This window comes from Hylobates moloch, unplaced genomic scaffold, assembly GCF_009828535.3.
Source record: "Hylobates moloch isolate HMO894 unplaced genomic scaffold, HMol_V3 SCAFFOLD_21, whole genome shotgun sequence".
Lineage (NCBI taxonomy): Eukaryota > Metazoa > Chordata > Mammalia > Primates > Hylobatidae > Hylobates > Hylobates moloch.
The window spans coordinates 15723277-15747605 of record NW_026652296.1 but is presented as its reverse complement, the minus strand read 5'-3'; the positions used below and the strand labels follow the sequence as shown (position 1 = coordinate 15747605).

The window sequence follows — 24329 nt, the reverse complement described above, 5'->3', positions numbered from 1 at the left end:
TATTCCCAGAAATGGGGTCTTGCTATGTTGCCCAGGCAGGTCTTGAACTCCTGGGTTCATCATCCTCCTACCTCAGTCTCCCAAGCAGCTGGGACTACAGGTGCATACCACTGCTCTGGGCTTGTCTTACAGATTTTTTCTGTTTATCTCTTTGAAGATTTCAATTTCCCTTTTAAAAAAAAAACTTTCAGATCATGCTATTATTTTGTGTTTTTTGGGTCTAATTTTTCTGTTTATTGTGTTTGTTATCTCTCATATTGTTACATTTCTTCTTACACTTTATAATTTTTGTTTTTGAGCTTATGTTTGGTGAGAATTGTCTTGCTTGGAGGTCCTTTGTATTCCTTGGGTTGTACAGGCATCCCTAGGGCCCTATGGGGTATTTCTTTCTAGAGCAGTCTTTAGATTATTTCTCAGTTCCACATTGTACTTGTGGTACAGCCAAGGGAATTGTATTTCTAGAAGTTGATTTTTTCCACCTCTTACCTACCTAAGCAGAAGCCATTTGTAAGCCATCTTCTCAGGCTTCTGGGCAGTATTGTCCTGGCTCCTATCTTTATGCTGGGAATTGAGTTCTGGCTTCCCCCTTTAGAGGTATGTCTTGCCTTCTGCCTTATCCTGATTGCTATTTGCACATCAGCCTTAAAGCTAAAGTCCTTGTGATTTGGTTTTCCCAGTAGGCCACTCGGCTCAGTGCTGTGGGTTTCTTTCCTGCTTTTGGCATCTGGAAGTTTTCGTTTTCTGGTTCTGAGCACTATGGGTTGTTTTTTTGTTTGTTTGTTTGTTTTTTAAGTCTTGAGTTTCTGTGTGTTTATAACAGGAGGGGAGGCCTTAGCACTTCAGCTCATTCCGTTATCTTAACTGTCTACGGAGATGATGTTTCTCCACTTTCTCTATAAAGGAACAGGTTCAGAGAGATTGTTACTTGTTCATGGTCACATGGCTAGTAAGTGGTGGAGCTGGAAATTGAAAGCGCTTCAGAGTTGGCCGGGTGCAGTAGCTCACGCCTGTAATCCCAGCACTTTGGGAGGCCATGGCGGGCAGATCACAAGGTCAGAAGATCAAGACCAGCCTGGCCAATATGGTGAAACCCCATCTCTACTAAAAATACAAAAATTAGCCGGGCATGGTGGCGGGCGCCTGTAGTCCCAGCTACTCGGAAGGCTGAGGCAGGAGAGTAGCTTGAACCCAGGAGGTGGAGGTTGCAGTGAGCCAAAATCGTGCCACTGCACTCCAGCCTGGGTGACAGAGCGAGACTCTGTCTCAAAAAACAAACAAACAAAAAAAAGAAAGCACGTCAGAGTCTATGCTGTCTTCATTCCACAGAGCTTCTGATTTGTTTTGGTTGCCTATTATATTCATAGGCATTAGATCCATAATAGAAAACTCATCATAGTTATGGTGATTCTGGTGCTGTCTTTCACTGAGAATCCAGGGATGGCTTTTGTTTGTTCAAAACAATTATTTATTCATTTATTTATTTTAAAAATTTCAACTTTTATTTTACATACAGGGGGTACATGTGCAGGTTTGATGCATAAATATATTATACCCAGGTAATGAGCATAGTACCCAGTAGCTAGTTTTTCGACCCATGGTCCCCTTTCTCCCTCTCACCTCTAGTAGTCTGCAATGTCTGTTATTCTCGTGTTTATATCCATGTGTGCTCAGTGTTTAGCTCCCACTAAGTGAACACATGCGGTATTTGGTTTTCTGTTTCTGTGTTAGTTCGCTTAGAATTATGGCCTCCAACTCCATCCATGTTGCTGCAAAGGACATAATTGGATTTTTTTAACGGAGTCTTGCTCTATCGCCCAGGCTGGAGTGTGTTGGCGCGACCTCAGTTCACTGCAACCTCTGCCTCCCAGGTTCAAGCAATTCTCCTGCCTCAGCCTCCTGAGTAGCTGGGATTACAGGCGTGTACCACCACACCTGGCTAATTTTTGTATTTTTAGTAGAGACAAGGTTTCACCATGTCGTCCAGGCTGGTCTTGAACTCCTGACCTCAAATGATCCACCTGCCATGGCCTCCCAAAGTGCTGGGATTACAGTTGTTAGCCACTGCGCCTGGCCTAATTGCATGCTTTGGTTATGGCTGCTTACATGGATGGTTGCGTAGTATTCCATGGCATATATGTATCATATTTTCTTTATCCAGTCTGCTATTGATGGGCACCTAGGTTGATTCCATGTCTTTGCTATTGTGAATAGTGTGGTGGTAAACTCATCGTATGAGTGCATGTGCGTTTTTGGTAGAATGATTTATTTTCCTTTGGGTATATAGCCAGTAATGGGATTGCTGGGTCGAATGGGATTGCTGTTTTAAGTTCTTTGAGAAATTAGCAAACTGCTTTTCACAGTGGCTGAACTAACTTACATTCCTACCAACAGTATATAACCATTCCCTTTTGTCCATAGCCTCACGAGCATCTGTTGTTTTCTGACCTTTTTTTTAGTGATAGCCATTCTTACTGGTATGAGATATCTATCTCATTGTGGTTTGGATTTGGATTTCTCTGATGATTAATGATGCTGAACATCTTTTGATATATTTGTTGGCCACTTGTATGTCTTCTTTTGAGAAGTGTCTGTTCATGTCCTTTGCCCATTTTTTAATGGAATTGTTTTTTGCTTGTTGATTTGTGTAAGTTTTTTTTTTTATAGATTCTGGATATTAGACCTTTGTTGAATGTATCGTTTGTGAATATTTTCTCCCTTTCTGTAGGTTGTTTACACTGTTGACAGTTTCTTTTTTTTTTTTTTTGAGACGGAGTCTCGCTCTGTCGCCCAGGCTGGAGTGCAGTGGCGCAATCTCGGCTCACTGCAAGCTCCGCCTCCCGGGTTCACGCCATTCTCCTGCCTCAGCCTCTTCGAGTAGCTGGGACTACAGGCGCCTGCCACCACGCCCGGCTAATTTTTTGTATTTTTAGTAGAGACGGGGATTCACCGTGGTCTCGATCTCCTGACCTCATGATCCGCCCGCCTCGGCCTCCCAAAGTGCTGGGATTACAAGCGTGAGCCACTGCGCCCGGCCGACAGTTTCTTTTGCTGTTGTGCAGAAGCTCTTTAGTTTAATTGGGTCCCACTTGTCAAGTTTTGCTTTTGTTGCCATTGCTTTTGAGGACTTGGCCAAAAACTTTTTGCCAAGGCCGATGTTGTGAAGGGTATCACCTAGGTTTTCTTTTTGGATTTTTATAGTTTGAGGTCTTACATTTAAATCTTTAATCCATCTTCACTTAATTTTTATATATGGTGAAAGATAAGGATCCACTTTCAGTCTTTTTAATATGGCTAGTCAGTTATCCCATTTATTAAATAGGGTGTCCTTTACCCATTCCTTGTTTTGTTGGCCTTGTCGAAGATCAGATGGTTGTAGGTGTGCAGCTTTATTTCTGAGTTTCCTATTCTGTTCCATTGGTTTATGTGTCTGTTGTTGTACCTGTACCAGAATAGCATTCTGGTTACTATAGTCTTATAGTTTGAAGTCAGGTAGTGCACTGCCTCTAGCTTTGTTCTTTTTACTTAGGATTGCTGTGGCTATTTGGGCTCTTTTTGGTTCCATATAAATTTTAGAATAGTTTTTTCTAGTTCCGTGAAGAATGTCATTGGCAATTTTATAGGAATAGTATGGAATCTGTAAATTGCTTCGGACAGTATATGCATTTTAATTATATTGATTCTTCCTATCCATGAGCATACAGTGTTTTTCCATTTATTTGTGTTGCCTCTGATTTCTTTCAGCAGTGTTTTGTAGTTCTCGTAGAGATCCTTCACTTCCTTGGTTACCTGTATTCTTAGGTATTTCATTTTCTTTATGGCTGTTGTAAGTAGGATTGTGTTCTTGATTTCACTCTCAGCCTGGCCATTGTTTATGTATAGAAATGCTACTGATTTTTGTACATTTTTTTATCCTGAAACTTCACTAAAGGTGCTTATCAATTCTAGTAGCCTTTTGGCAGAGTCTTTAGGATTTTCTAGGTATAGAATCATATTGTCAGTAAAGAGAGATAGTTTGACTTCTTCTTTTCCTATTTGAGTGCATTTTATTTCTTTCTTTTGCCTGGTTGCTCTGCCTAGGACTTCCCAATTATTTATTTGTTTATTTATTTTTTTCTGAGACGGAGTCTTGCTCTGTTGCCCAGGCTGGAGTGCAGTGGTGTGATCTCGGCTTATTGCAACCTCTGCCTCCTGGGTTCAAGCGATTCTCCTGCCTCAGCCTCCTGAGATTGGTATTACAGGTGCATGCCACCACACCCGGCTAATTTTTATGTTTTTAATAGAGATGGGGTTTCACCATATTAGTCAGGCTGGTCTCAAACTCCTGACCTCGTGATCCGCCTGCCTCTGCCTCCCAAAGTGCTGGGATTACAGGCGTGAGCCACTGTGCCTGGCCTCCCAATTATTTATTATATGTAACTTATGTGTTATACTCAATAGGATAGATGTTATAACTGCTAATAATAATTATTAGTGATTAGGCACTTAATATATACCACACACTGTCCTTTAAGCATTTATCCTTTAAGCATTTCACATATTTTGATCATTACAACCATGCTGTGTGGTAAATAGAACCACTCCCTGTTTAATAGCAGTTGAAATCCAATTGCAGTTGCAGAGATTAAGTAACATGCTTGTGATTACATAATGAGTAACAGAAAAGCCAAGATTTGAACCCAGATATGTTTGATTTCAGAGGTTATGTTCTGAATCATTAGATTATACAGAGGTTATGTTCTGAATCATCAGATTATATTACTTCTAGCAGAGCCCCTTTATCAAGTGTTGGGAGCTGGGACTAAGGCTTATGTTACAGATCATGTGTTGGTAAATCTCAGCTTGTAGTAATGTACTTCTCCTTGCTGGTTGTTTTGATAACCAGTTACTCTACATATGTCCTCAGTATTTCCAGAAGGAAAGGACAGATGGTTTTCAGAGGGGGCATGCCTCTGATAAGCTAATGATATTGTTACCTCTGAGGGGATTTGTTTTGGATGTATATATCTGAATCTATAGGAAGGAGTCAGATTGCAGTTGGAGGGAAGGAATTAAGGTGGGATTTGATTGATTTTAAGTGGCCTCAAGCATACATGTGAGAACGAAAGAGGCAAACCATGGTCCACGTTACTTTGAAAACCTGTGTCTGGATAAAATATTAGATTGGGGATTTTGGAAGGCTTCTTCTATTTGTCTAGATATGTTCTTGTTTTTGTTGTTGTTTTTGTTTTTGAATAAGGGCTCTAGAATAACCTTGTTTACCTCCCCAAACAGCAGGACACATTATTGAAGTGACATGAGAGGGTCTGTGTCAGTGTTAGGATCATTGTGCATTCTCTGGGCCAGCAGAGGGAGCTCTGTATTAAGTTAATGGGTTATAACTGTGTTCCCATTTGAGTTCACAAATCCCCTTTATATAAAGGTAGGCTTTATGCTAGAACAAGACCATTATTTATTCATTCTTAAGTGTATTTTAAGTAACTGCAGTGACACTAGGGCAATGTCTTTATTTTATTTATTTGGGAGATTGGATACCTCATACTTGGCAAAGTTCAAATAAGAAGTCAGCCAAAACATCTCAAAATAGTCACTTTTTCTCTCCCTTCCCAGATTTCTCAGTGGACTTGACACAATTGGTGTTCTTTTTCTGTAGCATGGTACCATGCATATAGTTTTAAAACTGTAATCAGCTAAAATGGCCTTACTTGAATAATTCAATAAATTTTTTAAAAAATCTAATAATTCTTGGGTAGAATTGACTTGAAAAATATATATATGTATACATACAAATATATATATATGTTTAAGTCAAGTTGTTGGGAGCCAGGACTAAGGCTTATGTTACAGTAAATTACAGTAAAAATATATATATTCCTGATATAGATCAGGAATTTGTTTTTGTTTACAATATGAGCTCCAGTAGTCTGTTTTATTTTTCCATCTGAAAGACTTGCTTCCCCCCTCTATCCAGGTCTTTGATCCTGTCACCTTCTCAGTCCTTCTTTGACCATTTGTCTACAATAGATTTCCCATCCCCTTCTTATTTTTCTTTTCATCACAGATTACTTCTTGAAATTTATATCACTATTCTCCCATATAAATTTTGTTTTGTTTTGTTTTTGAGATGGAGTCTTGCTCTGTCACCAGGCTAGAGTGCAGTGGCGCGATCTCAGCTCACTGCAACCTCTGCCTCCTGGGTTCAACGATTCCCCTGTCTCAGCCTCCCAAGTAGCTGGGACTACAGGCGCACGCCACCATGCCCGGCTAATGTTTTGTATTTTAGTAGAGATAGGGTTTCACCGTGTTGGCCAGGGTGGTCTCAATCTCCTGACCTCATGATCTGCCCACCTTGGCCTCCCAAAGTGCTGGGATTACAGGCGTGAGCCACTGCACCCGGCCTCTCCCATATAAATTTTAGGATCAGTATATCAAATTTTATAAAATACTACTGGAATTTTGACTTAATTGCGTTGGATACATAGATTAATTAGGCAGAATTGACATCTCTATGTTAATTCTTTCTATGTATGAATGTGGTTTATTTATCTTTCAATCTGTTTGGTCTTTTATAGTCTTAGATAATTTTATAATTGTCCCACAAAGATGTTTTAGAGCTTTTTGTTAAATTTATTTTTAGATACTTATTTGTTGCTATTACAAATGGCATAGTTTAAAAAACTTTTGTTTCTAACATTTTTCTTGTATAGACAACTACTGTAGGCATTTATGGACTGTTTTATTCATTGTAACCGGTTTATGGAGATTTCCTTTTTAAAAAAAATGGAGACAGTCTTATTGTCTGTGAATTATGATTATAGTTTTTCCTTTTGATCTTTATATATGATTTTCTTCTTCTTTTTTTTTTTTTTTTTTTTTGAGACACTATCTCACTCTGGAATGCAGTGGTGCGATCCTAGCTCACTGCAGCCTTGAATTCCTGGGGCCAAGCAATCCTCCTGCCTTAGCCACCTGAGTAGCTGGGACCACAGGCATGTGCCACCACACCCGTGATTTTTTTTTTTTTTTGTAGAGATGAGATCTCCCTATGTTGCCCAGGCTGGTCTGGAACTCCTGGGTGCAGGTAATCCTCTTTCCTCAACCTCCCAAAGTACTGAGATTACAGGTGTGAACCACCAAGCCTGGCCAAGGTTTTTTTTTCTTATTAAGACCTCCAATACGGTGTTGCATAGTAGAGCTGGTAGTGGACATTCTTGTCTTGTTGCTCACTTTAAAGAAAATTCTTGGGATTTTTTACCATCGAGTCTGATTTTGCAGCAGAATTTGGTCGATACCCCTTAACAGGCTAAATAAGTTTTGGTCTATTTTTAGTTTAAGAGGTTTTATTAAAAAAAAAAATCTTTAATTGATGTTGTTTTGTTTTTTTTTAATTTGAATAGTTAGCTTTTTAATTTTCTTGCTTACTAATACATTTAATCAACATTGTAACTTTTTCTCTTAGTTCTGTTTTAGCTGTATTCCATACATTTTCATATGTGGTATGTTGTAAATATTTTTTTCCAGTCTGTAGTGCTTGTGCTATACACATTTATTTTTTAACCCATGAGTTATTCAGAAGTGTTTTTTAATAGCAAATGTATGATTTTAAAAAACTGCTTATTTAAAATTTTTAATTTATAGAATGGCAGTTGAAGAATGTGGTCTGTGTTATATCAATTCTTTGTTATTTTTTGAGACATTGTGGCCTAACATGTTATTAATTTTCATTAAATGTGTTTTGTGTGTCTTAAAAATAATGTATTTTCTGATTGTTTGGTGCAGGAATCTATGCAATTGGCAATCAGTTGCTAATTGTCTTTCATTTGTCTATTCTTTACCAATTTTTGATACTTGATCTTTTAGCTTCTGAAGGAGATTTGTTAAAATTGTTAAATTGTTAAAATTGTCACTGTGTGGTTGTGGGTTTTGTTAATTTTGGTATTACTAACATATGTCATCCAAAGTAATATATTGGTGGCACTGAATACAATTGGTAGTACTGTGAAAATGATGGAATTTTTAACATATTTTCTGTTTTATATTAAATTATATATTTTTCTTTTATCCTAATATGCAGAAAAATAGTTTCACCATTATCCGTTTTCAAGCAACCATTTTTTTTAAAGGAGAAGAATTTCTTGTTTTATTTGATCATTATGAAATAGGGTGTTAATATTTAGAGCTAAAATGAAAACGGTCCAGGATGCGTGGCTCATGCCTGTAATCTCAGCACTTTGGGAGGCCGAGGTGGGTGGATCACTTGAGGTCAGGAGCTCGAGACCAGCCTGACCAGCATGGTGAAACCCCATCTCTACTAAAAATACAAAAAATCTGCGGGGCGTAGTGGGGCGTGCCTGTAATCCCAGCTACTAAGGAAGCTGAAGCGGGAGAATCGCTTGAACACGGGAGGTGGAGATTGCAGTGGGCCAAGGTCGTACACTACACTCCAGCCTGGGTGACAGAGCAAGACTGTCTCAAAATAAAATAAAATAAAAATGATTAATTTTATACTTGATGTAGAAAGAATCCAAACTTTTACAACATTATTAAATATTTAAAAAGTAAATTATATGTTTGAAAGCAAAAAAAAAATTTTTTTTTTAGAGGCAGAGATAACAAAAACATTTTGGAGCAACTGAAGTAGCTTGATTTGCACAGATTTGTAGTTTAGCAGTTAAATGCTTTTGCCCTGTGTGAGGAAATGACAAGCCAAAGGATGGCCACTTGTAATAACATGTACTCATCCACTAAAGATTTGACATGCGGCGGTTCTTCCTCTCAGGATTCATTGGCGATAATGTCATGGTTTTCTTGTCCTTACCACATTCGCAAGAGATGCATAGCCCTGGTCACCCCTCCTCATCTCCAGGCTTAATAGGTCAATGGGAGGCAGAACTTGGACTACTAATTGAAGGAATGTTTCCCCTGACCAAGCCTTCAAATTAGATTCAGTGAATTGAAGGGAGTGAGATGATGATTCCTCTTTAAAACTTGTACTTAGTGCATAAGATTCTAATTTTTCTCCCAGAGCAACAGCCACATTAATCTCTTTGAAATAGAATTTTAAAGCATAATGACATAATTAAGTTAGGGCAACTAAGAGACATGTTTTAGTTAAATTACTGAGATAGTATTTTGTGGTAAAAACATTATGTGTTTATAGTTCCTCAGAAAGTCCTAAGTTTCATGAAGGCACCTATTGTTGCTGTGAGTTTCCTCATGTTGAAATCAGGTGAAAGGCTAGGCTGTTGTCAAAATGATTTTACTTCAACACCGTCCATCAGATACTGATTTCAGAGCTGCATAAGATGGGAATTCTTGACTCAGAGCCTATTTTCTTTCCATCTGCAGTTTGAAAGGGGTTGTTAGAACATTGTCTCCCTTGTGTGTTATCTGTCTTATTCTCTCTGACTCAGATTATGGCATTTGCAAGTACAGTAATTAGGACATAAAGTACTGCAAGTATTTTAACACTTCTTTTACCACAGTAGCCTTACTGTCCAATTTCTAATCCCTTCGGGATTTAAACATCTGTCATCAGAGTATTGTGTTAGTGTATGCTTGCCACTCACAGCATCATATGAGAGTTTCAGACAGCGTTAATGCAGTTATGCACCCCAAAACTAAAGCTGAAAACATTTGATTTTGTTGGAACCCTATCTCTGAGTAAGGGCAAGAGAAGGACAAAGGAGTAGTGGAGTGAACATTGATTTTTAGCGTCAGAGTCTTTGGCCTGAAACTTCGCTCAGGGTCTTACAGACTACATCACTTTGGTCAAGTTCTTTCTTTTTTGAACCTTAGTTTCCTGGTCTGAAAAAATGGGGTACGAAAGTTCCTATTTTGTAGTTTTGTCAAGATGATATGAGATCTTTGTATGTGTAAAATAGTGTGTAAATGCTCAAAAATGGTAGGTATTATAAAAGTCTTTTAATGTATGAGAGTGTTTTTTTCATTGGACCTAAACATTTCTTCAACCAGCGCTACTTTTCTTCTTCCTAATTCCTTTTCTCTTGATAGTTAGTTTTTACTTTTAGTTTTTACTCTTGGTATTAATGGTGTTTTGTAAGTGCCACCCCAAGAATGCCTGAGTGCTGACATGAACATGGTTGAGCTAAGGGAAGGTCACTTGTCAGTTTCAGTAACATTTTACCATTGTGCCGAGAAGAGAGAGGGAGGCTCTGTGTGGTGTGTGTGTGTGTGTGTGTGTGTGTGTGTGTGTGTGTCTGTGTGTCTGTGTTTTAAATTCCTTGGCAATAAGATGATACGTGTTTTGAGAATCTGTTAAATAGCTCAGAATACAAGATGACAGATTTTTAAGAGGGCTAGACTTTAGATACACATGAGCCTTCTTTGTAAAGTTTCAGCCTCTTATCTTAATACAGTGGAATTTATTACCGACTGGATTTTTTTTCCATCCCCGAAAGATAAGCGCTGTGGTTCACCGTGCATTTTATCAGTAGCTCCCTCGTGGGTGAGATTTACAATAGAAGAGCAGACATCTTGGTACTTAGGTTTTTCTCAGAGTTTCAAAAATAGTTCAAGGTTGTCCTGCCAGAGTGGAGACTAAATCCTAATTGTTTGTGCAGTTTTTCTTATTGTATCCAGATGTTGGGCCCCCTTTTATCTTTGGAAACCATTGGCATTCTTGATTCTTTTGGAATGAGCCAAAAAGCACAGACTCCTGGTGCCTGAAAATTCATTCAGAACACCCTGCCAGACCACATTTTAGGATATGAAAGTACCAGATCTCAGTGTAACTTGGGTGAAGGGCTCAAGGCCTATATATTTTGAAAGATAGCTACTCCAGTATAGTTATATTGGTAAAAGGAGAGCCAAGAACAGCCATGGAGGAAATACATTTTTCAAGAGAGGGCAGTAGCATAATGGTAATGAGGAACATAGGAAAGTGAATCACAAAAGATATACTTTGGTCCTTAAACCTAAGAGGCAGATAAATCTTTCTTCATCAGTTAGTGGAATATATTATTTCTCTGGTGCTCTAAGCTTGCTGTTCTGACCTTTTTTTCAGCAAGAAAATGGAGATACATTTTAAAATGTCAATTTAAGTGGATCTATAAAGAAAAAGCAGATGATTCTTTTCAAATGTTTATGCTCTAGAAATATCAATTTGGAATCAGTATTTGTTTATAATGAATATTTAATGCCAACCAAGAAGCATTTATTAGATAGTCACTATGTGTCATTAACGTGTAGAGTATGAAAACCAAATGAGGCATTCACCGCTTTCAGTAACTTATATATTAAAAGGGGAAGATGACATTTGTCATTATCATTATCTAATACTTATGGCATGTGTACTGTTCTAATTGTTCTAATTCCTTATGTGTATAGAGCATTACTCTAGGCGCTTCAAATAATAGTATTCGATAATGACGCAATGTAGGAGAAAGGACCTCCACATATGAAGGTAATGATATACTAAGACAAATGCTAGGTAAGTGGTACAGGAAAGCGTTAAAGGATTTGTGAAAAGGAAGGCAATGACTCAGATATGCAGGAAGGGTGGGGAAGGATGTTACAGGCAGGTGCAAAGTCAGAAAGGTAGAAATGTGTTTTCATTATTCAGGTTGGCTAAAGCAGATGTGGGTGTTGATTGGATTTTGGAAGACTTTGAATTCGAAAATAAGGAGTTTGAATCTGATTCTCCTGTTAATAGGGTATCTGAAGACACTTTGACTAGGAAAGTGATAAAATGGAGTTTCAAAAGACTGTAAAAGGTGAGACCAATTAGGAAATTCTTGCAAGAACCAAGATGTGGACCATTCTCACCTGTGAACATTTTTTTTTTATCTTTTTAGATGTGCTGCCACTATTGCTGTAGTTAGTAACCCTTTGAATTTTGGATTTAGATCTCTTTGAATTGATATATTTCAGTTCACCAGAATTAAAACAGCTAGAGCACCATTGCCCAGAAATTAAGTCCATTCATATAGAGGCAATTACCAAAACTGCTTAACTGGAAGAGTTATTCTGGGCTCCAGGGAACCTTATAACTTATGATTCCAGCAATTCTTAGTGGTTTCAAAGGACATTCAAAGGAATATTTATGGCCATACACAGTTACTTGGATAGTAACCAGTGTAATGAAATGAGCTGATACATGTAAAGCACTTAGATGCCTGGTAACAAAAACAAAACCCAAAACCACACACTCATAACAAATGTTAGAAAAAAACAAACCCTGTGATAAGAATTGCACATTAAGGCATATTATTCCAAGCCAGAGGAAAACATTTGCAGGATTACCAGAGTTTTTTTTTTTTTTTTTCCTGCAAACATTCATGCATGAAACAGAGAAAAAAAGGCAGGCTCTGCCCAGTTCTCTGGTTTGCACAGAATTAATTACGATTTAAGTAGAAAAGAGTCATTTTAGGAATTAAGGAAACAGTAGGTCGACCATTGTGGTTTACTTAGTGACAGTCTGGAAAATGGAGGTTTGAAATTGAAGGTCATGAAGTTTAAGGTCTAGTAGATGGTCATTCCAATGGAACAGTGGGCTTCAGTCTTTGGTCAAGGTCCTTCGCAGTTATGACTACCCAGGCATTATGTTGTAGTTCATATGAATCCAGAAATAAGAGCAATTAGTAAAGGAAAGGTGTCTTGCTGCTTAAAAAAAATTGAGTTACTGACATATAATTTACACACCATACAATTTATTCATTTAAAGTGTACAGTTTAATGGTTTTTAGTTTATTCACAGAGTTGTGCAACCATCACCACAATCTAATTTTTAAAATTCTATCTAATTTTTAAAGTTCTACTTTTTTTTTTTTTTTTTTAATTTGGAGACAGGATCTTGGTCTGTTGCCCAGGCTGAAGTGCAGTGGCATCTGCAGTCTTGAACTGGGCTCAAGTGATCCTTCTTCCTTAGCCTCCTGAGTAGTTGGGACTACAGGTGTGCACCACTATGCCCGGCTAATTTAAAAAAAATTTTTTTTGTAGAGACAGGGTCTCACTATGTTGCTCAGGCTAGTCTCGAACTCGTGGCCTCAAGCCATCCTCCTGCCTTGGCCACCTGAAGTGCTGGGATTACAGGCATGAGCCACCATGCCTGGCCACTATTTTTAAATTGAGATATAATTTATATGTCATAAAATTTGCGATTTTAAAGCATAGAATTCAGTGTTTTTTTTAGGATATTAACAAGGTGTTGCAAGTGTAAGCACTATTGAATTCAAGACATTTTTATCATCCCCTCAAAAAACTCTAATCCTGTTAGCAGTCACTTCTCATTCGCCTCTCACCCACAGGCAACCGTTAATCTACTCTGTGTCTCTATAGATTTGCCTATTTTGGACATTTTATGTAAATGGAATCATATAACATGTGGCCTTTTGAGAATGTTGTCTTTCATTTTGCATAATGTTTTTGAGGTTTATCCATGTTATAGCATGTATCACTATTTCTTTTTGTTGCCGAATAATATTCCACTGTATGGATACACTGCATTTTGTTTATCTGTTCATCAGCTGATAGACATTTGGGTTGTTGGTTCCATCTGCTTTTACATAGCATTTTTCAAAGAAAAATAAATGGAAGATACAGTTGCTTATGAATTCACTGCTTTGTCTGTAGGCTTAGACAGATTGCTCATTTAGCTTGACAAATGCTGCTTACAAAGAAAAATAGGCCAGTCTTAGTATAGGAATTCATGCATTGCCGGCATCAGATAAAAGAATCAGAGCAAGATGTGGTATTTTCAAGGCTTGATTTCTCTCTTCAGTCCATTCTTTCTACGGCTTTAGGTTTCTTGTATTATCATTCAGCTGAACATCTTTATTTCTTGGGATACATCTGAAAAAATACGCTAGCTCAAGTTAAAACAAAAAACCCACTAGCTAGCTGAAGCCCTGGGGTACAGCATGGCCTTTAATCAGCTTGGAATGATTCTCTTATGCTTTTCAAACTGACAAGCTGCTGTCCAGCACACTTGATCGTCTATCTAGCTAACGGGTGCTGAAAGAAAGGTTCAAAGATAAGGTTACTGGGAAAATTACATTTCCCTACTCTTTCTGCACTTAGTTTAATGGCAGTTCTAACATGTCAAGAATCTTTATTTTGATTTTAGAGACTGTACAATATGAGATGTAGCTCACTAAACTTAAAACCTGACATTTGGCATTCAAATCCCATCCTTGTTGGTTACTAGCTTAGAAATCTGCAAATTTCTCACTTGTGAAACGGGCATAATAACACATGTCTCAAAAGAATCTTTGAGGATTAAGTGATATAGTACATTTTCTGGCACTTAGTAGATACCTATTGAGTGTAAGGCTTTTCCCCCTCTACTTTATATGGTGGTCATGCAGTTTGGATGTGCAGTTTGGATGAGACCATTATGTGAAAGCACCTAGTAGAAAGCCTGAAATTTAGAAGGTATTTAGTGAATATTAGTTGAATTTGAACCTAAGTTTCCAAAGAATAGAACTCTTTTTCCAGATTTAGGGGTGTATGTTTATATGTGTGTGTGTGTGTGTGTGTGTGTGTGTGTGTGTATGTGTATGTTTATGTGAAAGAGAGAGAGATACTGAAACTGTATCAGTTAGCTTTTGCTGCATTATAAACCACCCTGAAATTTAGTGGTTTAAAATAGCCATTTTATTTAACTTGATTCATGATTCTGTAGGTTGGCAATTAGGTTGGACTCAGGTAGGCAGGCAATTCTGGTCTGAGCTGGTTAGCCGTGCTCTGTGGTCAGCTGGTGCAATAACAGCTGGGGATGGCTGATTTATTTGTTGAGACATTTGTTGACTTGGGCCTCTCCACGTAGTATTTCACCATCTAGCAGGCTCAATCAGTTTTATTTATATGATAGTAAAATATACAAGACTTTTTTTTTTTTGAGACAGGATCTTGCTCTGTTACCCAGGCTGGAGTGCAGTTGTGCGATCATAGCTTACTGCAGCCTTGACCTCCTGGGCTCAGGTGATCCTCCTGCCTCAGCCTCCCAAATATTTGAGACCACAGGTGCATGCCACCACACCCAGCTATTTTTTTTTTTTTTATACTTTAAGTTCTAGGGTACATGTGCACAATGTGCAGGTTTGTTACATATGTATACATGCGCCATGTTGGTATGCTGTACCCATTAACTCGTCATTTATATTAGGTATATCTCCTAATGCTATCCCTCCCCCCTCCCCCCACCCCATGACAGGCCCCACGCACCCAGCTAATTTTTTTAAAAAATTATTATTTGTAGAGACCAAGTCTTGCTATGTTGCCCAGGCTGGTCTCGAACTCCTGGGCTCAAGTAGTCCTCCCACCTTGGCCTCCAAAGTGGTGGGATTACAAGCATGAGCCACCATGCCCAGCCTACACAAGAATTTTTAAGTCTCTTCTTGCTATACATTTGCTATTGTCTCAATGACCAAAGCAGGTTACATAGCCAGGCCCAGAGTCATTGTGAGAGGGCATAAGGTAAGGATGAAGATACCAAGAGGAAATTGTTGTGGCCATTTTTAAAAACAATTTATCATATACTAACTGTGATAGGAATGCAAATCCGTTTACTGAGAATTATTATCAGTCTATAAAATCAGACTTAGAACAGGTGCTGCAATTTAGTGACAGTGTTATTCACAATAGGAATGCTGTCTTCTTCATATAAACTTAACATGTCAGTAAAGCACTCTCACACATAAGGAAAGAACCATTATGGTGGAGGCATTTAATTTCTGGAATCACTAAATACAAGGATCAGCTAACTATTTTTGAGTGTCTCCTGTTTCTTGCCAGTTAAGGTGGCTTCCCCCATCAGTCAGTTCATTCAATTTTTCACTTTAGTTCCATAAAATGTTATTATCATCTGAATCTCTAGATGATATCTTTATTACAGTTTGAGTCACCTCTTCCATCTGTTAAACCACCAACAACAAAAAATCCAAAGAATCAGAGATATTCTTGTCACTAAAATATTTCTTGAGTCTTAACTATTTTTCACTTTGGTCTTTGCTTTATGCCTGTACAGATCTAGTTGTAGCATGTTTTAGATTAGAGGCATCCAGTATCATAATCCTACTAGAGATAAGAACTTCTTCTTTTGAATAGTTATTAATAACTGAGCATAAATATGTTTTCATATGCTACTGCCAAGTCATAAAATCATGGAATTTTTCAAAGCTGCAGGGAACATTAGATATAATCTGGCCCTGTGTCTTCTTTTTGCAGATTGGGAACCTGTGGTTTTACCAAGATCATATAGTCAGAACCGGAATCTAAATCTTTGAACTGCAGGATAGGGATTTACTTTCCATTTTTTTTTTATTGTGTTAAAATATACGTAACATAAAATTTGAGGAGAGGGATTTTTCCATTCTTCTGTCTCCAAAATCAACTTTAGCTTTCTGGCAATCGGATAAATGTAACATTTTAACTAATCATTTCGCTATTAAATTTCTAATACATATGTGCATTTTACTTGCAGCTTGTATCTGAATATGTGATTAGATTAAAAAACTTCTCTTTTTATTTCACTTTAGTTTTTGGAACTTTGAATTCTAATAAATGTCAGGTATAATCAGGTCCCTGGTATTGATATCAGAAGGTAAAAGCAAATACATTTTAGATAGACTTTCTTATTTGTGGATTTTCATTGTTGAAAGAGACAAAGAACAGTTGGTGTTTTAACTCCAAAAATTAGAAATTTTTAAGTGGGTTGGTGAGAAAGAAGAACTCACATATGAGGAAAGCAGATGTTCTCACTTTTTCACCTGAACAGTGACAGAAATTAGACAAATGATTATATTCTCGCCTAACAGACATTTCTTTGATTTTTATGACATGGTTTAGAATTAGACCACAGAAATGTTATCTTTAGTGTTTCATCATCCTTGGTTTAAAGATTCAATTTCTTAAGTCCACCTGTATTGTAACTGAAAGTAATTAATGAAGAACCATAGAAATATATTGTTTTATTATTAGATATAATACATTTTAAAAAAGAATGATGCCCTTATGGTTTTTGTAAATGCCATTGGAGAAAAAGTTTTAAATTACCTGTTATTTCTGTCCAGAAATCACCATTTTTATTGATGAACTCAATTTAGTCATTTATCTGTGCATATATAAAGATGAATGGGTGGATGGATAAACATACATGAATGACAGAAATAATAAGAGAGAGATTGGTGTGTGACATACGCAGCTTACTCTCAAATTTTAAGTGTGTATTTCCTAAGAAAGAAGATATCCTCTTTTGTTTGTATTTCCTACAAAGGAGATGCTCTTTTTTGTTACCACAATAAAGTGGTCAAAGAGTGATTTTTTCCTTTTTATTTCTTGAGACCGTGTCTCACTCTGTCTCCCAGGCTGGAGTGCAGTTGCATGATCATGGCTCACTGCAGCCTTGACCTCCCAGGCTCAAGCAGTCCTCCCAGCCTCCCAAGTGACTGGGACTACAGGCATGTACCACCATGCCTGGCTAATTTTTTTTGTTTTTAGTAGAGTGAAGGTCTCACCATGTTGCCCAGGCTGGTCTCGAATTCCTTAGCTTGAGGGATCCTCCTCTTTTGGCCTCCCAAAGTGCTGAGATTACAGGTGTGAGCCACTGTGCCCAGCGTAAATAGTAATTTCTCTAAAGAAGAGTTTTCCCTTGTCTCCTAAAGCTCCTTCACTTTTAGATTATTGCTCTGATCTCTTATTGAATACATTCTTTTTGATGCTCAGAGTGTCCAAAAATTTATCAGTGAAGGACCTTCAAGGTGGCTCCTATATCCTTTTGATATGTCCCCATCAGTTTTTGAGTACTTGCTTTTTTTTTTTTTTGGCACAAAAGAGATTCCAGATTCAGGTCCATTTTGTAATTTCCCTGCCTTAGACTTGGAGTCGACTGTTTTTCTAATTCTAGTTCCTTTTTGCAGGAAATGGTATCTGGAAACCAATATCTGAGCCACTTACATGTGCTTATCTGTACTGGAGTGTCATTGCTCCAACACCTTTTGATGAAGAAAGCTCAGAAATGTCTTTTTTTTTTTTTTTTTTAAATCATGAGGTCATAATACCTCAGTTCAAATACAACACAAGTTGCTATGCCTTTCCCAATTTCACATTTTGATATTTAGATAGTGTCAGATCCCCTTCACAGGGATTATGCCATTTTGCATTCCAGGTCAGCAATGTGTGAATGCCTGTGCCCCCACAGCCTTACCAACAGATAGTGTGTTTTCAAGCTTTTGAAGCTTTGCCAGTCTGAAATGTAAGAAATGGTCCCTCTAAGTAGTTTTAATTTGAATTTCTCGTATTATGAGTGAAACTCAGCAATTTTTTCATGTTTAAGGACCCGTTGGATATCTTTGTGTGTATATTATTTTTGCAAGTCTTTAGTCTAGTTTTCTTCTATTCTTCTGTTGTCCTTTTCTTGATTTAAGAAGTTCTTGGGAGCTTATCTCCCTAATATATAAATCTTAAAATTTTTTTTTCTTTTTTTTTTTTTTTTTTTTTTTGGTTTTATCTTTCTTTTTTTCCCCGGGTGGGAGTGTTTTGTTTGTTTTTTGGTTGCTGCAACCTCTGCCTCCTGGGTTCAAGTGATTCTCCCGCCTCAGCCTCCCAAGTAGCTGGGATTACAGGCACCGGCCACCATGCCCAGCTAATTTTTGTATTTTTAGTAGAGATGGGGTTTCACCATGTTGGTCAGGCTGGTCTCGAATTCCTGACCTCAGGTGATCCGCCTGCCTCGACTCCCAAAGTGTTGGGATTACAGGCATGAACCAACACACCTGGCTAAAATTTTCTTTAAATAAAAAGAAAACTCTTTAAAACATTTTTGTGTTATTTGTCATTTGTCTTTTGTCTTGGCTTATGAGGTTTGTGTGTGTGATTATTAATTTTTTAAAGTTTGTGGTGTTTTCTTCACATAAAAGGTTTTTACCCATTTTTTAAATTATATCTGGATTTGTATCATAGTTAGAAAGCCTTTTCCGGACTCAGGTTTTAAATGCATTCACACATTTTCTTTTAGTATTAAAGGTTTCCATTTTTTACAATTAGATTTCTTATCTATTTGGAGTTTTCCAGGCTTAAGGTATGAGATATAGATTCAATTTAATCTTTTCTCAAATAGCTGTCCCATTGTTCAGATAGCCGTTTGGACTTTGTATTTTGTTTCTGGACTTTCTATTCTGTTCAGCGGGTTGAGATATTTTGTATGAAAGTATACTGTGTATTGTATATGCCAGCAATTTGCAGCGCTTTGGAAGTTGGTTGACTCTAGGAGGTTCCCTGAATGCTTTTTTTTTTTTTTAAATGTGTAGGATTATGTGTAAGATTGCTGCAGAGTTGTCTCTGAGCCAGTCTTCTCCTTTGGTGGTCTGAGAGGAGGGGACTGAGCAAAAGACTCATTGGCAAATCCAGTGCACCACCATTTTTACAAGTTTTATTTTGTTATCCTTCTTGCAGAACTATATTATGAAGTAGTACCTTAAATTTAATTTAAAAATGAAAACAAGCATGAAAAGTACCTCACATCATACCTAGAGCACACAAAACAAAACACCATATGCTTGCTGATTGGTCCTATCAAATAATATATTTAATTCTTAATTAGTGAGGAGAAAACAGTGTAGTAGGAAACCATTGGCAGTGTGTGGATATGGGCAGATATGGGATTGGCTGCTGTTGATCTTAGCAATGGTGATAGTGAGAAAAATGACAAATGTTCTGAGAGGTAGGGCGGCTGGCCTGAAATTGGACTAGGAATTGTCACGAAATAAGTAAGATTGCATAGACCAAGGGTGCCTGGAGAGAAACACTTGCTGTTCTTTGTCTTCTACCTACCTTCTAGTCTACTTCTTAAGGTGCTGAACCTTCTGGTTGTTTTTCCTGTTTACTGTGGGAAAGGGCCGTATAAACCCCTGTGTTCGTGGAAAGCAATGAAAAATACTTCCTGTGTTTCCCTATATTAGAATACTAATCACAGGCACAAAGATACTTCAACCTTTGAAACAGGTACATTCAGCTAGCTTGATTTTTAAATCATGCCAGGTAAAATTATTCTTTCTGCTCTTGTTACTAGTAACTAATAGCTGCTGTATTCTGCTCTCTTAACGGTTACTGCTGCTGTGTAACTGCTGATGCTTTTCTCCAGGATGGTTTGAGGCCCCGTCTAAGTCCCCTTTTACCAGTCTTCCCTGACCACACAGCCTCCAAGAACTGGGCACATATAATTCTTATAATCAATTCTATTTATTTAATACCTGTTCAATACTAACTTCTTTAAAAAATGTTCATAAGAAGTAAATAAAATCACCAGTAGTCCCAATACCAGAGATAAACCCTGTTAACATTTTGGGTATTTTCCCCTAGTTTTTTTTTTTCTCCTACATGTATGATTTTATGGAGTCAAAAGCATACTGTATATATAATACTGTATCCTGTTTTTTCCCTTAAGTTTATTGTAAGCCATATGTAGATAGTATTTTTAAAGTTACATGATATCTCATAGTGAATGAATTGTGATTTATTTGTTTTCTTTTTCATGTATATTTTTCTCATTATTTCAGTTAGATTATGAGATTATCAAAGAAAGTCACCCTACTGTATCATCCCTTCTTCCCACTTAAGTGCCTCTAGAGAATATTGTATATGATAGATGCTAAATAAATATTTTGCTTGCTTCTGTTTCATTCTAAATATTACAGGAGCTATTTGCTATAGTAGACTCCAAATGTATTATTTGCAGATTATCAGAATCATTGCATCACCCAAATCTTTCCATCTAGAAAAAGGGACCCCAGGGAAATTTCTGAATGTATTTTAGGGGAAATCTTAACTCCTCTGAAATTCCATGAGAATTTTTTGGGCAAGCATTTGTGCATTTTTCTGTAGTTTCACTAGATTCTTGAAGGAGTCCTTTATCTAACAGAAATATCCACTGATCCAGAGATTGTAGCCCATCTGGAGATAGGTCTGTTTATTAAACTTATCTAAAATTTTAGAGTGTTTCTTTTCATTTTTCATTTTTCTTGGTTTTCAGGAAGGGATGAGACCATGCAGCCTGCAAAACCATCTTTTCTTGAATATTTTGAACAAAAAGAAAAGGAAAACCAGATCAACAGCTTTGGCAGGAGTGTACCTGGTCCACTGAAAAATTCTTCAGATTGGAAAATACCACAGGATGGAGACTATGAGTTTGTAAGTAGTGTTGGAAGTAAATGGTTATGTCTTTGGGAGAAGTTATTTGAAATATCACACATTGAATTATGTCATTTCACTGAAAGTGCCCAAGCATTTTCTTGGGCATTTTGAGTCTCCTAAACCATCCCTGACAGTGTCTCCTGAGCTGAAGGACAATATTTTGATTGGTGTTTGAACAGTTCTCTGGTCCCCGATTAGTGGCATCTTTTTCACTTTCAAAAAATATTCACTTTTTATTTTTGTCCAATTTGAAATTGTTCATGGTGAGAGAAGTATTCAATCATCAAATGAAATTGCAACTGTGTTTAATAGTTTATTTGGGGTTTTGATTTTATGTTTAAGAATTAGATTGGAGGGCAATTGACACTATTTTGTGGTGTCCTTGTTGTTTTGCTAACTATTCTCCTAATTTTAACCCTGCTGAAAGGATTATTCTCAATTTTTTCAGAGGATGAATGTGTAATTATTCCAGTTTCATATGAAAAACAGCGTGTGTTTTCCTTTCTCTACTGTGGAACATTTTCCCTCAACCATAGACACTCATTAATGTTCATAGGAATTTAAGGAGTAGAGCAATAAAAATTTTGGGAAAAAGTAAGCTAAGGAGTCTGCATTTTCTTCTTGACTATTACTAGAAAAGATTTTTCTCTTCAGGAACTTTTTATTTTTACATTCTTAAATTCTGAAGTTTTATCCTCATCTGTCATAATTCTGTTGTTCATGAAAGAGCTTAGATTGGGCATTGGGCTTGAACTCTGGTAGGCCTGTCGAGTTCTGGCTTTCCACTGTACTCCTGACTGGCCAGAGGAAATGGTGCCGTTCTTCCGTAACTTAATTTCTCTTTTATAAAGTGGCAGGAGTGTCATAGTTTATACAACTAATGGTAGAGATCCTTTGAGGACCAGAATAACTCATCTGAGGTAAATTAACTGATTAGTCACTGAACCCATGATAGAACCCAGGTTCATTTGTTTTATTACCTGTTTGTTCATTTACTTATCCAGTGTTTTTTTTTGTTTTTGTTTTTGTTTTTTAATGTCATGTGTTTGACACTATTCTAGGGATATAGTCGTTAACAGAACAGCCAAAAACCCATCCCTCATAGAGGTTTCATTCTAGGTGAAGGAAAAGTATTTAGTGTGTCAAATGGTAGCAAGTATTGTAAAAAATATAAAGCAAAAGGGAGGTTAGGAAAGAGAAAGAGTGTGTGTGTGTGTGTGTGTGTGTGTGTAGTTTTTTAAAAATAGAGTGGTCAAGGAAGTTCTCATTGGTAAGAAGATGAGGATGTGAACTATGTGAATATCCAGAGGAGAGATTTTTAGGCAGCAGGAATAGCAGATGCAAAGATCCTGAGGCAGGGACTTGGCTGGTGTGTTTATGGAACAATGAAGAAACAGTATGTTTTGGAATGGCATCAATAGGATGTGCAGCAGGAAATGATATCAGAGATATAATGGAGAATGAGATAATGTAGGGCTTTTTGTGTAATAAAAAGGACTTTAGCTTTTCTCTTGAGTGGAATGAAAGACCATTGGGAGGGGTGACTTGATCCTATTTATATTTAAAAGGTATTCTAGTTGCTATATTAATACATTATAGGAGAACTATAGCGTTTCTGAACACAGGTCCAGTGTTTTTATTTACTATTCAAAGGTGGCAAATTATGGGGCACACCTGCTGCTGTTCTCCTCTTCTAGGCCTTTGGCACCCATCTTTTCCAATGAATCGGGGTTCAGCTTCAGAATCCTTCTTAACACAGTGCACCAGGCTGCCACTGCTAATCAGAGTAGACTTATGAAATTTGAATTATTGTGCATCTATTCCACGTTGCCTGTATAGTTGTCTTCAACATGTGTATAAGGACTGATTTCTCAGTTTAGCCAGTCTTCAAGCAAAGATGTTTAACTGTGGGGTACCAAATCACATCATTATTGTGATAGAATGCTTGAGAATCCTCAAATCTGTAGTACTTCTAAGCCTGGTTTCCTTGTTTTTAAATGTTACAGAAGTTAGCGGTTTTGGCTGGGTGCGGTGGCTCACGCCTGTAATCCCAGCACTTCGGGAGGCCAAGGCGGGTGGATCACCTTAGGTTGGGAGTTCGAGGCTAGCCTGACCAACATGGAGAAACCCCGTCTCTACTAACTGTACAAAAAAAATCAGTTGGATGTGGTGGTGCATGCCTGTAATCCCAGCTACTCGGGAGGCTGAGGCAGGAGAATCGCTTGAACCCAGGAGGTGGAGGTTGTGGTGAGCCGAGATTGTGCCATTGCACTCCAGCCTGGGCAACAAGAGTGAAACTCCATCTCAAAAAAAAAAAAAGAAGTCAGTGATTTTGAAAACCCAGTCACTTTAATCGTTTTTAATTTTTAAAAATATTGTTTATGATATTTTTAGGGCACATGTAATATTTTAGTACCTGTTCATAATGTGTAGTGATCAAATCAGAGTAATTAGGATATCTATTACCTCAAACATTTTTCTTTGTGTTGGGAACATTATAAATCTTCTCTTCAGCTGTTTTGAAGTATGCAAAAAATTATTAACTATAATTTTCCTACTGTACTATTGAATACTAGAACTTATTCCTTCTCTCTGACTGTATTTATGTACCCCTTAACCAACTTCTCTTCATCCCTCTTTCACCTCTTTCCCAGCCACTGCTAACCATCATTCTGTACTCTGTGTCCATAGGATCCACTTTTTTAGCTCCCACGTGAGTGAGAACATGTAATATTTGTCTTTCTGTCTCTGTCTTATTGTAGCTAACATAATGACCTCCAGTAATATCCAGGTTGCAATAAAAGAAGCGACATTTCTTTCTCTTTTCTGTCTGGGTAATATTCCATTGTGTGTATACCACATCTTCTTTACCCATTTATCCATTGATGGACACTTAGGTTGATTCCATATCTTGGCTATTGTGAATAGTGTTGCAACAAATAGGAGAGTTTAGATATCTTGTTGATATATTGATTTCCTTTCTTTTAGATATATGCCCAGCAGTGGGATTGCTGGATCATATAGTAGACCTATTTTAGTTTTTTGAGGAACCTCTATACTGTTTTTTGTAATTGTTTTATTACTTTACATTCCCACCAAAGGCGCATGAACATTCCCCTTTCTCCACATCTTCACCAGCATTTGTTATTTCCTGTCTTATTGATAATAGCCATTCTAACTAG

General features: G+C 37.4%; 1 protein-coding gene across 1 annotated transcript in view; it reads left to right on the top strand.

Annotated features, from left to right (window-relative positions):
• The window catches only part of STK4 (serine/threonine kinase 4), a 116635-nt gene that overhangs the window by 40378 nt on the left and 51928 nt on the right, over positions 1–24329 (top strand). Inside the window, exon 10 of the mRNA XM_032142141.2 lies at positions 20987–21144. Within this exon, the coding sequence (XP_031998032.1) occupies positions 20987–21144 (158 nt within the window). The remainder of the gene's footprint in view (positions 1–20986; positions 21145–24329) is intronic.